Genomic DNA, 14,718 nt, shown 5'->3' on the forward strand with positions numbered 1-14,718 from the left:
GCATGCCCTCCTGCACTCGTCATTGAACCAGGGTTGGTCTCCTGGCTTGATAATGATAGAGTGGGGATGTGCCGGGCCATGAGATTACAGATTGTGGTTGAATACAATTCTGCTGCTGCTGATGGCCCTCAGCGCCTCATGGATGCCCAGTTTTGAGTTGCTAGATCTGTTCCAAGTCTATCCCATTTAGCACAGCGGTAGTGCCACACAACACGATAGAGAGTCTCCTCAATGTGAAGACAGGACTTCGTCTCTACAAGGACAGTGCGGTGGTCACTCCTACCAACACTGTCTTGGACAGATGCATCTGCGAAAGGCAGATTAGTGAGACGAGGTCAAGTATGTTTTTCCCTCTTGGTTCACTCACCAACTGCCGCAGACCGAGTCTAGCAGCTATGTCCTTTAGGGCTCTGTCAGTAGTGGTGCCACCGAGCCACTCTTGGTGATGGTCATTGAAGTCCCCCACCCAGAGTACATTTTGTGCCCTTGCCATCCTTAATGCTTTTGCAAATGGTGTTCAACATGGAGGAGTACTGATTCATCAGCTGGGGGGGGGGGACAATAAGTGGTAATCAGCAGGAGGTTTCCTTGCCCATATTTGACCTGATGCATGAGACTTCTTGGGGGTCCGGAGTCGCTGTTGAGAACTCCCAGGGCAACTCCCTCCCGTCTGTATACAACTGTGCCGCCACCTCTGCTGGGTCTGTAAAGCCAGTGGGACAGGACATACCCGGGGATGGTGAAGGAGCTGTCTGGGACATTGTAAGGTATGATTCCATGAGTATGACTGTCAGGCTGCTGCTAGACTTGTCTTTGGGACAGGTCTCCCAACTTTGGCACAAGCACCCAGATGTTAGTAAGGAGGACTTTGCAGGGTTGACAGAGCTGGGATTGCCCTTGTCGTTTCCAGTGCCTAGGTCGATGCTGGTTGTCCGGCTGGTTTCATTCCTTATTGACTTTGTAGTGGTTTAATACAACTGAGCGGCTTGCTCGGTCATTTCAGAGGGCATTTAAGAGTCAACCACTTTGCTGTGGATCTGGTGTCACATGTAGGCCAAACCAGGTAAAGACAGTAGATTTGCTTCCAGTGGCAATTGTCAGTGGTTTCATGACCATCATTGGACTAGCATTTTTTTAAATTCCAGAATTATTAATTAATTAATAAAATTCCATCTTCTGCTGTGGGTCTCTGGGTTACTAGTCCAGTGATAATACCACTATGCCACCGCCTCCCTATCAAATTTTGCTTTATCATACTCCTGTGAAATACCTTGGGACATTTTATTACGTTAAAGGCACTGTATAAATTCAAGTTGTTGCTGTCAGTTCAAATTCTGGCTATGTATGTCACTTGAAACAGGTTGTGTGGAATGTTTGTCTCTAATTTACATTGTATTTCTTTTTTAATAAACAGTATTATGATGAGCCTAGTAAAAAGGGAAATTGTTCTCTTATGAACAAATTACATGCAGACATTAAGATCAAGAACTGTGCACACTCACCTCAATGACCAAAGAAAGAGCAGAGACATTGTCCATCAAATAAGGGAGGAGGAATAGCAAGAGTTATGTAAATGGATTCACATTCTGCAAAATGTGCTTAGGCCAACTCAAGATCATGCATTGGATATATTGTAAACACATGAGAAACAAAGAATTTGCATTTCCATTGTGTCTTATCATATCCTTGGGATGTCACATAGTGCCTTCCAATCAATGGATTACTTTTGAAGTGCAGTCACTATTATGTGAGTGAGTTCTACAAATGTTATTCCTTCATAGCAACTGGCTGCTGGAGTGGCTGTGACCAAAATTACATCCTCCAACACATCTTGAGGGACGCACTAAAGCTTGGGGCAGCCACAGCAAAGGCTCAATGGGGAAAGACCACAGTGTAAGGTTCCCCCACCAAGCTGGACTGAGGGGCTGGATCCATGGGAAACCCCTCGAACTGTATCGTTAATATTCTGAATTGCTGTAAATGTAAAACTGTAATTGACATGACAATTGTGAAACGGAAGGGTTGGGAAGGAACTCATGACAGTATTGAAGGAAACTGATGTCCCTTGCAATGTTTGTATTTTTTGGTGCTGTTTGGAAACTGTCTGGCAATGTAATTTTTACAGATGTTTATGAATAAAGTGTATTTTGGAAATAAAAAAAAAAAATCTTGCTAGCATGCCTCTGCACTTAGCTGTTCGAGATAGTAACTTAGGAGACCCTGAAGACAGTGACCTATCTAGCAATTCCAGAGGGCCCAGCTTTCTGTGACTACCCACCCGGACAGCAAGGTCCGTCCCACAATGAACAAAATAGTGCACCTGTCATTATAAGAAGATGCATCCTGTGGTGAAGTGCAGCTTTACTCAACAAATGTGGGCAACATCGCAATCAGCACAAGTGTCAATTAGCCTCTGCCTCGAACGAGAAAATACCAAGCAGTGTGGGGCTTGTGCTTGAAGGCTTATTCAAGCCCCTCCTCCCACAACGCTCTGTTCCCCTCCTCTGAACAGCAACCTATCCACTGACCATAAAGGGCAATGAACCTAGTTGACTTAACCGTTGAACCAAACAAATTGCCTCAGTCCTTTGACCCACATTGCTCCCACCACGTGCATAATCTCTTCAAGAAACTTAAATGCATCAATATGATCTCTCGTAAGTACTGTGCAATTTAAATTTACGATCGGTTGCAACTTGTGGGGTGACCACATGCTGGAATGTCTACTCCAGAAAAATTTCTTCCCAAATGATCTGGAGTATGTCTAGTTGACCCTCAAGCTGTGCAGCTTTCTGCTTGAGGAATGCAACCTTTTTGCACTACGTACATGTATATTTACCTTGTGTGGTACCTGAGTCCTGGCAGATCCACATTGTACCTACCACCTACGCTGCTGCAGCCTCTGATCCTACTACAGCCTCTGATCCTACTATAGCTCTTTATATATTTATTCAAGTCTGATGTATAGTTATTGAAATTAGTTCTGTGTACTCTAGTTTATCATTTTTACTTAATTTGTTTTGGAACTCTCTTACTGTCCTACTCCTTGAACCTATTCTACAGTAAGAAATAAACAGAGGACTTTACTCCTTACTCCAAGTGCCTTGCCCCAAATGGATCCAAGAATTGTCACACTTCCTACCTTAATTTTACAATTAATGTTACAAAACCTAATTAATAACTGTTAGCCCACAGGTGCAGAATTTCACTAGATCAGAAACTGCACTAAACACTAAAACAATCCACAAAGCAAGACTACAAATCCAAAAGTTGAGCATTTTTCAGTGAGTCTTCTCCATGGATAAAGGCACCAATCCCTGGTCTGTTTCGAGTCCCTGATGATTTATTGGACACAGACACTTTGGTTGGCGCGTAGGGCTCTCTTGGTCATTCAGTGGGTATATATGAGTGTGTAGTTCTTTTTCTGTTGGTCTCCGGGTGAGTGTCTAGTCAGTGATCTGTGGTTGTGGTTAAAGCGATATATCGCGAGCAGCATCCTATCCTTCTCCCTAAACATTGGTGGAAATGCTCCTGTTTTTTGCCACCCTCTCCATCCTTGTACTTAAAGAGTAAATTATTTCTTAGTGAAAGTAGAACTTGCTACATATGATTAGAGTTTTGATCAGAGATCCCATTCTCTATCTTCATGCTTCTGACAAGTTTAGGGATGTGCCATTTTGATTCTTCACCTTTTGCCATCTGAATCTCACCCAATTGCATACAGATGCCAATGACTGCTGTATAAGTCAGATGATCCTTCACATCCAGTGAGGTGCTCAAGTGTTACAGTGGATTTACATTAGCTGTATTCAGATTTTCAGACTTTGAGATAGTTTTGTTTGCATGTAAGACCACTGACATGGCAATTTTCAATTCTTAAAGTCTGTGCAAAATATGAGTCATGACGCTTTATACATTTCTCCTGCCTGTGGAACTTTCCTTGCCATTCGTGGTCGTTTTTGTAGCCAGGGTCAGATTTATGAGGTGTATGCCTCTGATACAGCTGCTTTTGGCAGTGCTCTTCTACTGTGCAATGCAATGTGTGGGGGAAAAAATAGATTCCTCTGGAGTAAGAAAATGTTAATGGTCATTAAGTGAAAGAGTTTTTTGTTGCTGATACTGTAAAGCTTTAGACATGCTTAAGTTTCTAAGTAGTCATGCAGAACTGGGTTTTAGAACAAAATTGTAGGATAGACCAGCTTTTTAAACTGGGAACAGTAGAGGGTTTTATTTGGATGAAATGTCATTTTAGAAAAATGATTGGTAAGTATAGTGGTCACTGTTTTATCTTTGTTTTTCAGGTCAGGTGAGGGTTTACAGAGCTCTGTATGCATTTGAACCCAGAACAGTAAGTACTTTTTATACTGGAAACAATTGCTCATTTGTGTGTGGCAGAGCTCAGATCCAAGAAAATTTGAAATTTAAATGTATTTGTTTGTTGCAGGGTAGGCAGTCTCGTGCACTGTTAATAGCAAAACACAACTCCCAGCAGCGCAGTGGTTATAACAAGGGTCCTTAACCACTTTTTTAATATGTATTAACTAATTGAGTTTTATAGTTTTCTCCTATTGCTCAACATTGATAAGTTTAGAAAGGGTATACAGTGCAGACAAAAGCACAAGGAGTTCGAGGAAGGGGAAGAGAAAAAACATCTAAAACAAACTGTATAATTTTTATTCCTTGCTTAAATAATAGTTGCTGCACCTCCAAAAAGCAGTTCACTGATTGTAAAGCACTTTAGGACATCTTGAACATATATAAATGAAAATGTTGTTCTTTTGGAATCTTCTAGATGTGATTGCATACAATGTTAGTATGTTAGTATGTAAGTTCACTTTGTAACACGTAAATAATTCATTTTTTAAAACAATCCAATATTTGAATTTGTACGTGTGTAATATTTATGTTCTATTATTTCATCATGATCATAATGAATGGTGGAAAAGGTTCGAAGGGCCAAATGGCCTACTCCTGCTCCTATTTTCTATCAGCTGTAATACTTCATTGTAATTTAATGGATTTTTCTGATTAATTCTTACTTAGTCTTGGCAGTTGATGCTTTCACAGTAGAGCGCTACAGTTTGGCTCTTGATGCTTTAATATTTTGTTCTTTCTATTCTAGTTTCAGCTTCTATTTTATCCATTATTGAAGGTATATCTTGGGTTATACGCAGGATCTACACAACTGCAACCATGACTAAAAATGTGTTGATTTCAATACCACAAACCTAAAAATCAGCTTCTCCCCTCCCTTTAACTCTCTCAAAGTGTGCGGCCACCCCATTGAAGGAGAAGTTAAACCTAGAGGTTCTTTTAATTTAAAATAGTCCCGATTTTGTGGAAGAAAATAAGGTTGAGAAGAATTTTGAATGGCTAGCTGTTTTTAAAGAAATGCCTTTTACTTCCTGAAATGAGGACTCGAGTCGGGCCTCCCTCCTTGCTAGGCTATGCTGATGCTGTTACCAGTGTGACATGCCTCAGGCGGTTCCATGGGAAATAATGGGCACCATAACCTAAACTAGCTGGAGAGCTAAATTGGAGTTGTAGGATTCATGGTAATCGCATTTCAGACTATGGATGCAAATTTCTCACAAAATAGTTTTGGTTCCCGATGTCCAGAAATTCTAGGTCAGTGCTTAATTCACTTTGAGACCATGCGCCTCCACCACCATTCCCACTGTCTCCATTGGAAGTGCTTTCCATCACTGGAGCAGACTAGTGATAAAGATATCTACCTCGAATGTCTTCATGTTGATAAAATTGACACTTTAAAAATAATTTTTTTCTGCTGCAAAATTGCAGGAGGGATTGGCAGGAGGAACCATCGAATGGAAAGTATTCTGTCTTTCCCTTCCCCTGTGACCAAACCAATAGGCAATAATGCAGAGTTCAAAATCATGTGCAATTAAGACAAGTATAATGACACTTTAGTTAAGTAATGGAGATTGCAGTCTACTCTTAATTCAAAGATGCGAATTCTAATGATCTGATAATTACTGTTTTAGTTACGTTACTTAATCAGATTGTTGGACAACTCAAAGTTTCATTTTGTCATGCAATTATGGTTTAAACCAAGCATAGGTTGAATTGCTTTTGGTTTTAAAAACAATGTTAAGCAATGTGGTTGAAGCAGGAAATGCATCAACCCAACTAGGATTTTAAAATGTACTGCCACCATTGTATTGTGTGAGGAGGTTGCTGAAAGCCGGATGTTCCTGTTGCTGCAAGCACTTCCTGTACCAGACACAACTGATGCAATGAAGAATCCAGAATTAACTTTGAACTTATTTTGCAACTGATGTGGGGAGATGGAATGTTTGTGATCTGTTTGAGGTGGGAACTGTAGCAAGAGGCTGTGAAAGAGAGCTAGATTAAGAAGCAAACCAGCAAAGAGGAGAACAGCACTGGAGAATTAGACAGTCGAATTGGGCTGGATTTTAAGGAGCTCTCGACGCAGGATCTGTGGCGGTGGTGGGGTGAGTGGGTGGGGGTGGCCTGAAAATGGCACCAGATGAGGCCTGCCATGGACCTCGATGCCAGCAGGGCCCGGCCATATCCTCCTGGCGGTGGCAAGGCACCGTGGCAGCCTCCCCGTCACTGGGTGGCAGGACCTGAATTAACATATGCAAATGAATAAAATTAATAAATTAACATGCACTTACCTGGGATCTTACGGGCCCACCGCAATCTTCAGAGTGGCAGCTGGCACTCCTATACCTTCAGGCGCGACACTGGTGGGGAGTGGGGAGAAGATCCGTTTATCAGTGTGGGAGTGGGGGGGGCTGGGTGGGGAACAAGGTCAAATTAACGTCATGGGTATAGGGGATGGTGGGAAGGGTTGTAGTTTCGACTTTGTGCAGTTTGGGGTTGGGGGAAGGTCAGATGGTTAAACTAAGTGTTTTTGGGCAGAAGTACAAATAATTAATTTATAATGTGGAGGTTGGGAGAGGGGCAAAATAAATGTATTCATTTAATTTTATTCCATATATCTTTAAATGTTTAAATAAGCCTGTAGGGCTGACAGCCCTTTCAACATGGTGTCAGTGCCTGCACACAGGCAGCTGATGCTATTTCCGGGGACAGACAACCCATCCCCTCCATGTGATCAGGGTGGGGTGGCTCGTCCTGGCTATTTAAATGAGCTGCCGTGCTTGAGATCACGGCGGCTCTTTGGCGTGCAGCCCACATGGATGGGCCGCCATTTTGGGATATAAAATCCAGTCCATTAAGTTCAACATTGGATCAGTATATTTTTCTGTATGTACAATGCAAACTACTTTTCGTGATGGAAATGTACATAGTACATGGTTTGGTCAAAAAAAGGAGAGATATTTAAAGCTGAAGATGATTAAAAATGCTATTTTGAGAACATATCAACACAATAGCTTTTCCATACTTAGTTTATTCACACTTGTTCGTGCACAAAAGAAAGACAAAAATTCAGAAAAGGTCCAATGACTATATGCGATTGTAGGTTTTGGGATATGCAATGTGCGGTGAATAAAGAGCAGAAAGTTTGTGAGATGTATTTTTTCCACTTTCACCAGTTGTAATGTGAACATAAATGTTGGGCAGAGCCGGGGGGGGGGGGGGGGGGGGATTCCCTATTTGATACCCATGCCAACTATTTTGCCCTCATTAGGTGACTAGAGAAAAATGCCTTCACCTCTTTGATTTACAGATCAATGATAAAAGGGGGAAAACTATAAATGATGCAGTTCTGTAATAAAATTAAAATGCTGAAAGTACACAGCAGGTCAATTAACTGGGGGGGATAAAGACGGTTTGTTTCATTTCAGATGTAAGTAAAGGCTAGAACAACAATAGCACTACTCAATTGTGCAGGTATTAATAACCAGCATGGAGATAGGGAAGGGACTCGAAGTCGCTGTTTTGCTTGACTTGTCCATACTGATTTTCATGAAACTGCTTCACTGTGGCCAGGAACCTGGTTTTTCAAGGATTTTCCAAAGTCCATCTCTGCACACCGTGTTGAATGCCTTGGTGAGGTCTACGAAAGTGACGTACAGGCCTTTGCTTTGCTCTCGACACTTTTCTTGTAATTGTCTGAGTGCAAGTACCATGTCTGTGGTGCCCCTGTTTGCTCTGAAACCACACTGGCTCTCTGGGAGGTTTTCTTCTGCAATGGTAGGCACAAGCCTGTTCAGACGTATTCCAGCCAGGATCTTCTCAGCAATAGAAAGGAGGGTGATCCCACGGTAGTTGGAACAGTCTGATTTTTCTCCTTCGTTTTTGTACAAGGTGATGATAATGGCATCACAAAGATCCTGTGGAATCCTGCCCTATTCCCAGCAGGCCGTGAAAAACGCATGGAGCTTGGTGCACAGGGCAGGGCCGCCATGCTTCAAGGCTTCGGGTGAAATTCCATCGGCTCCTGGGGCCTTCTTGTTCATCTGGTTAATGGCGATCAGTTTTCTCCAGAGTTGGGCTGCCATCCAGTTCTTCTTTGACAGGCTGTTGTTTGATGCGATTGATGGCAGTATCATGCACTGTGCACATGGCGCTGAAGAGAGTTTCAAAGTGTTCCAACCAGCGATTCAGGACTGACTCATTGTCGATGTGCAGGGTCTTGCTATTGGCGCTCCTCAGGGGATTTTGGGTTTGAAGTGCTGGTCTGTAGACAGATTTTAGTGCTTCATAGAAACTTCTTATGTCGCCATAATCAGCGTACATTCGAGTTTTTTCCACAAGTGCGATCCACCAGTCATTTTGGATGTTCCTCAGTTTACATTGAAGGGTGCTGCATGCTTGATGATAGGCTGTCTTTTTCTTTTGGCTGGCCGGCTGAGCCTGATGAGCTGACCTTTTTATTTTTAGCAGATCTTGAATTTCCTTGTCATTTTCGTCAAACCAGTTCCTATTTTTCTTGGTGCTGGGTTCGATGACCTCATTGGAAGTATCCAGTACTGCAGCTTTGATGTGTTCTCTGAGTTCTTCTGGACTGGACTCAGCAGTGAGATCAGGATGTTGCAGACTGTTCTGTAAGGTTGCTTGATATCTATGTCTGCAAGATGTGGTTTGCAGGTTGCTGACTCGAAATTTCTTTGATGGGTTGTCTCCAGGCCTGTGCTTGGGCTTGAAGTGAAAGTTCAACTTTGAACAAACGAGCCAGTGGTCTGTATGACAGTCAGCACTGGGCATGACTTTAGTGTGCAGGATGTCTTTTAGGTCACACTGGCGCACCAAGACCTAAAGGAGGGAGTTTACATACGCTTCTGGACTGATGGACGCCTTTTCAACCTCAGGACTCTTCAGGGTCATACAAGGGCACAAGAAAAACTTATCCGTGAACTGCTTTTTGCTGATGACTGTGCTCTCTTGGCCCACTGTCAGTTTGACCTGCAACGTATAACAACACATTTTTCCAAGGCGGCACAACTCTTTGGACTAAAAATCAGTTTAAAGAAAACTGAAGTCCTGCATCAGCCTGCACCCCAAGAAGAATATAGACCACCAAGCACTGTCATCGAGGGAACCAAGCTGAATGCTGTCAAGCAATTTACCTATTTGGGGAGCTTCATCTCATTTGATGCCACCATAGACAAGGAAGTGGACAATAGGCTTTCAAAAACAAAAAGAACATTCAGCAGACTCTACAAACATGTGTGGAGCAACCACAGCCTCCAAGCACAGACCAAACTCAAGCCATGGTCCTCACCACCCTTCTGTATGCCACTGAATCATGGGTCCTATACCACCGTCATGTATGCTTTCTAGGGCGCTTCCATCAGCGTTGCCTCAGCAGCATCCTCCAGATCCGCTGGCAGAACTGCATCGCAAACATTGAAGTCCTGGAAACAGCCAACATCACCAGCATCGAGGCCATCCTCCTGCAAAGCCAACTGTGTTGGGCGGATCATGTTGCCCATATGGACAACAGTCACCTGCCCAAGATCGTATTGTATGGAGAGCTGACTGCAGGTAAAAGGAACAGAGGGGCCCCATGCAAACGTTTCAAGGACTCCCTGAAGAAGTCCCTCTCTGTGTGCCACATCGACCATCGCCAGTGGGAAGTGCAGGCCGTAGATTGTGATGTCTGGAGATGCTACATCAGGAGTGCTACAGACACCTTTGAGAGCGAAGAATCAGCATGAAAGGGAAAAGGAGGAGAAGGATAGATCCAATTACCCCCAGCAGTGACTACACCTTCACTTGTACCCGCTGTGGGAGAATCTGCTGGTTACTGATAGGCCTGACCAGCCACCAGCGGGTCTGCAACCGATGACTACAACCTTTCCAAATCTTCTTCCGCGAAGAAATGCTAAGAATAACAAGGATAATAGTATGTAAAATAAGTTAGTGATAGCGTGTGGGTGTTCTAGTATCCAGTGAATTCAAAATCTGAGTGCATGACATTGACTACACCGTCATCCCAGCAGGACAATTATTTCCCCCATGGACTGGAGGGCAAATCAGTGCTGTCTTGAATCAGTTTAGTACCTGGCTATACAGCAACATAGCAGGAAAAAGTTAAAGCAAAGTTACAACAGTAAAGCGAGTAACCTTAAATGCTGATCCACACAATGATTTTACTCATGCTTTCCTAATATAGGAAAAATGATGCATCAAAAAAATCATAGTTTTAAATAGCTTTTCCTATCACGGAGACACCATACAAGTAATTAGAGAAAGATGGAATTCAAACAGAGGATAATATTTCTTTTCAGTGAACTTAGTGATAGATTTTGAAGTCTATTGGCTGGAATTTGCCACCGACATGAAAGTCGGTGGCGAACCCACTTCCGCCTAGCCCAGGGATCTGTCCCGCATTTTACGGGTCCCCGGGAGTTAATTGTTCCGAGGCGGGACTTCCATCCACTTGAGGGAGGAGATGCCGCCTCAGTGAGCTGCCGGCCCATCAGTGGGCCGGCAGCTCTTAGGCCCAACAGCGCCACCGGGAGCAGTGACTACTGCTCGAACTGCAGCTCAGCCGACGCTAGGGAGCCTGGAGGGAAGGTAGTTGGGGTTGCCTCACCAGGGGGATCAGTCCGTCCCTGGTGAGGCTGGAGTGGTCGTTTGGGGGGAGGGGGCGTCTTAGGTCCCAGGGGTGGGTTGGGAGGCGGGGGCCTCAATTGGTCGCCCTGTGCCTGCCTGCCATGCCCCCACCCGCACCCACCCCCCCCCCCCCCCCCCCCCCAGGGCGCGGAAAGGCTAACAACTATCGCTGGGCGGCCTTTCACATCCCCAGCACGCCCGGTTGCCATGGACAAAATACCCCTGGAGGCGGGCAAGGGCCCTTAAGTGACTGTTAAATGGCCACGTAAGGGCCTTGATTGGCCTCGGGCCGGCTGGCCGTTTCCCACCCCCCTGCCCAACGCCGTAAATGTGACCTGAGGCGGAAGCAGGGTGGGTAGGCCTCCCGGAGCCTCCCGCTCAATTTTACGCCGCCCCCATGCCACCATCTGACCCACTGGGGCGGTGTAAAATTCAGTCTTATGTGACAGAGATCGTTGATGGGATATATCATAAGGTTCTGAAGGAGATGAAAGAGAAAATTTGCAGAATGTTGGCTATCATCATGAAGGAATCATTGAGCACCAGCGAGCTTCCACAGGACTGAAATATAATGGCTATATTTTAGATACTGATGGCTGACGAATATAATCCAAGCAACTACTGGCAAATTATCAAATATCCTAACATTAATAACAATGAAAGTAATGGAAACCGGACTGGAGGTGACTAGAGAAACAGCAAGGATGGATTTAGAAGGGGGTTGTTTTGCTTCACCAAGCTCCTTAATTTCAATGAAGACGATGCAAATACAGTCAATAATAGAATACTGTATGATACGGTTTATTTGTTTTCTCAATTCTAATTTCAAAAGGTCTGCACGAAAGACAAAACTAAATGGCGGGATCAAGGGTCGAGCGTGGAACTGGATAAGAAGTTAATTTTATAAATAAGAAACCAAGGTGCTGTCTTTAAGATAAAATGTTAAACTAATTTGATTGAGTTTTTTGAGGAAGTGACGAAGATGATCGATGAAGGAAGGGCAGTGGATGTTGTCTATATGGACTTCAGTAAAGCCTTTGACCAGGTCCCTCATGGCAGACTGGTACAAAAGGTGAAGTCACACGGGATCAGTGGTGAGCTGGCAAGATGGATACAGAACTGGCTCTCCTAGAAGACAGAGGGTAGCAGTGGAAGAGGGTGCTTTTCTGAATGGAGGGATGTGACTAGTGGTGTTCCGCAGGGATCAGTGCTGGGACTTTTGCTGTTTGTAGTATATATAAATGATTTGGAGGAAAATGTAGCTGGTCTGATTAGTAAGTTTGTGAACGACACAAAGGTTGGTGGAGTTGCGGACAGTGATTAGTATTGTCAGAGGATCCAGCAGGATATAGATCGGTTGGAGACTTGGGCGGAGAAATGGCAGATGGAGTTTAATCCGGACAAATGTGAGGTAATGCATTTTGGAAGGTCTAATGCAGGTGGGAAGTATACAGTAAATGGCAGAACCCTTAGGAGTATTGACAGGCAGAGAGATCTGGGCGTACAGGTCCACAGGTCACTAAAAGTGGCAACGCAGGTGGATAAGGTAGTCAAGAAGTCATACGGCATGCTTGCCTTCATCGGTCGGGGCATAGAGTATAAAAATTGGCAAGTCATGCTACAGCTGTACAGAACTTTAGTTAGGCCACACTTAGAATATTGCGTGCAATTCTGGTCGCCACACTACCAGAAGGATGTGGAGGCTTTGGAGAGGGTACAGAAGAGGTTTACCAGGATGTTGCCTGGTCTGGAGGGCATTAGCTATGAGGAGAGGTTGGATAAACTCGGATTGTTTTCACTGGAACGACAGAGGTGGAGGGGCGACATGATAGAGGTTTACAAAGTTATGAGCGGCATGGACAGAGTGGATAGTCAGAAGCTTTTTCCCAGGGTGGAAGAGTCAGTTACTAGGTGCATAGGTTTAAGGTGTGAGGGGCAAAGTTGAGAGGGGATGTGCGAGGCAAGTTCTTTACACAGAGGTTGGTGAGTGCCTGGAACTTGCTGCCGGGGGAGGTGGTGGAAGCAGGTACGATAATGACATTTAAGAGGCATCTTGACAAATACATGAATAGGATGGGAATAGAGGGATACGGTCCCCGGAAGTGCAGAAGGTTTTAGTTTAGGCAGACATCAAGATTGGCGCAGGCTTGGAGGGACGAATGGCCTGTTCCTGTGCTGTACTGTTCTTTGTTCTAAGGATCCATCTGCTTGCTCAGGTGGATGGGAAAGATCCCGTGGAACTAGTTGAAGAACAGAGAATTCTTCTGGTGTTCTGTTCAACATTCCAACCTCATCAGCACCACCAAAAGCAGATAACTGATCATTTAAATCTATTTGGGGGACTTTGCAGTGTGCAAGCTAGCTATGTAAGTGAGTGCATTTCAAAAGTAACTCCTTGGTTGTAAAGTAGTTTGGAAGTAATCATTTCCAAAAAATTTAGAATTTTACATCTTTTGTAGATAGCTACCTCCTCTCTATTTGTTTTTATCTGAGAAAAGCTAGTGGATACTTCCAAGTCCAACATATTTATATATTTCAGCAGTGAAGAGAAAATCAGCACATAAGACCAGTAATAGCATTGGTAAGGAACTGCTGAACTCTCCATTGGTATGATGTTGTAATGCTCCTTCATACATTCCTCAGCACCTGGTTGTTGTCCTGATTATCTTTGTGGTTTCTACTGTAGACTGGTTTGCGTAAGGCACTTTGAACCCTCACTTCAGGCACAGAAAATGTCTATTAAGCTGAAAAAATGAGTAGGAACTTGAGAAGTAATGATGATATAGATGTATGTAGACTATTAATTTTGACAGCAGATTCAAGCCTCAAGTTACGTGATCAGAAATTGGTCAGGAGCGAATCAGGGAGTAGCATATATATCAAAAAGACTAATTGACTCCTAGCAAAAACAACTGCTGCAGTGTCAATTAACTCTTTCAAAAAAAAGAATATATTGTTAGGAACAGGACTGAATATTGTTGAAGGTAAGTGTAATTAAATACTGCATGAGATGCATTTGTAGAGAGCAGCTGGTCCAACTTGAATATTGATGGGTGGATATCTGAAATGATGTTGTAATTGTCCGGAGCTGTATATCTGATTTATATAGATGGGATAGAGTCCAAAATTGGGTGCATATAAGTAGCCTGTACATGGGATAGACTGTTTTTCTCCTTTACTTTCTTACTTTTTTGATTTTAAATAGAAACAAACTACATTTGTTAATATTTTGCAATAATGCCTTGCCAGATGAAATAAATTGTTCTGCTCGCTCCTGATCAACTTTTTGTCCTCCTCTTTGGGTTCCTAGATCTACCACACTTTGGCTCCAGCCTTGCCCACCCACCCCACCCCCAACTGAATTTGTCTCCATAGAAACACAGGACTTGGGAACAGGAGTAGGCCATTCGGCCCTTTGAGCCTGCTCTGCCATTCAATAAGATCATGGCTGATCTGATTGTGGTCTCAACTCTACTTTCCTGTATGCCCCCCATAGCCCTTGACTCTCTTGTCTATCAAAAATCTAACTCAGAACTTTAATAAGTTCAATGACCCAGCCTCCACTGCTTCCTGGGGAAGAGAATTACACAGACTAATGACCCTTTGAGGGAAATAAAATTTTCCTTATCTTAAAAGGGTGGCCTCTTATTCTTAAACTGTGTCCCCTAGTTATCGTCTCCCCACGAGGAAACATCCTTTTGG

At 43.7% G+C, this 14,718-nt stretch overlaps 1 protein-coding gene across 1 annotated transcript in view; it reads left to right on the forward strand.

The window, feature by feature from the left end:
• ostf1 (osteoclast stimulating factor 1) overlaps nucleotides 1–14,718 on the forward strand; it is a 95,181-nt gene that overhangs the window by 30,737 nt on the left and 49,726 nt on the right. The window contains exon 2 of the mRNA XM_068029978.1: nucleotides 4,302–4,348. Within this exon, the coding sequence (XP_067886079.1) occupies nucleotides 4,302–4,348 (47 nt within the window). The remainder of the gene's footprint in view (nucleotides 1–4,301; nucleotides 4,349–14,718) is intronic.

Source organism: Heterodontus francisci, chromosome 4 (genome assembly GCF_036365525.1).
Source record: "Heterodontus francisci isolate sHetFra1 chromosome 4, sHetFra1.hap1, whole genome shotgun sequence".
In the NCBI taxonomy this organism is placed as follows: Eukaryota; Metazoa; Chordata; class Chondrichthyes; order Heterodontiformes; family Heterodontidae; genus Heterodontus; species Heterodontus francisci.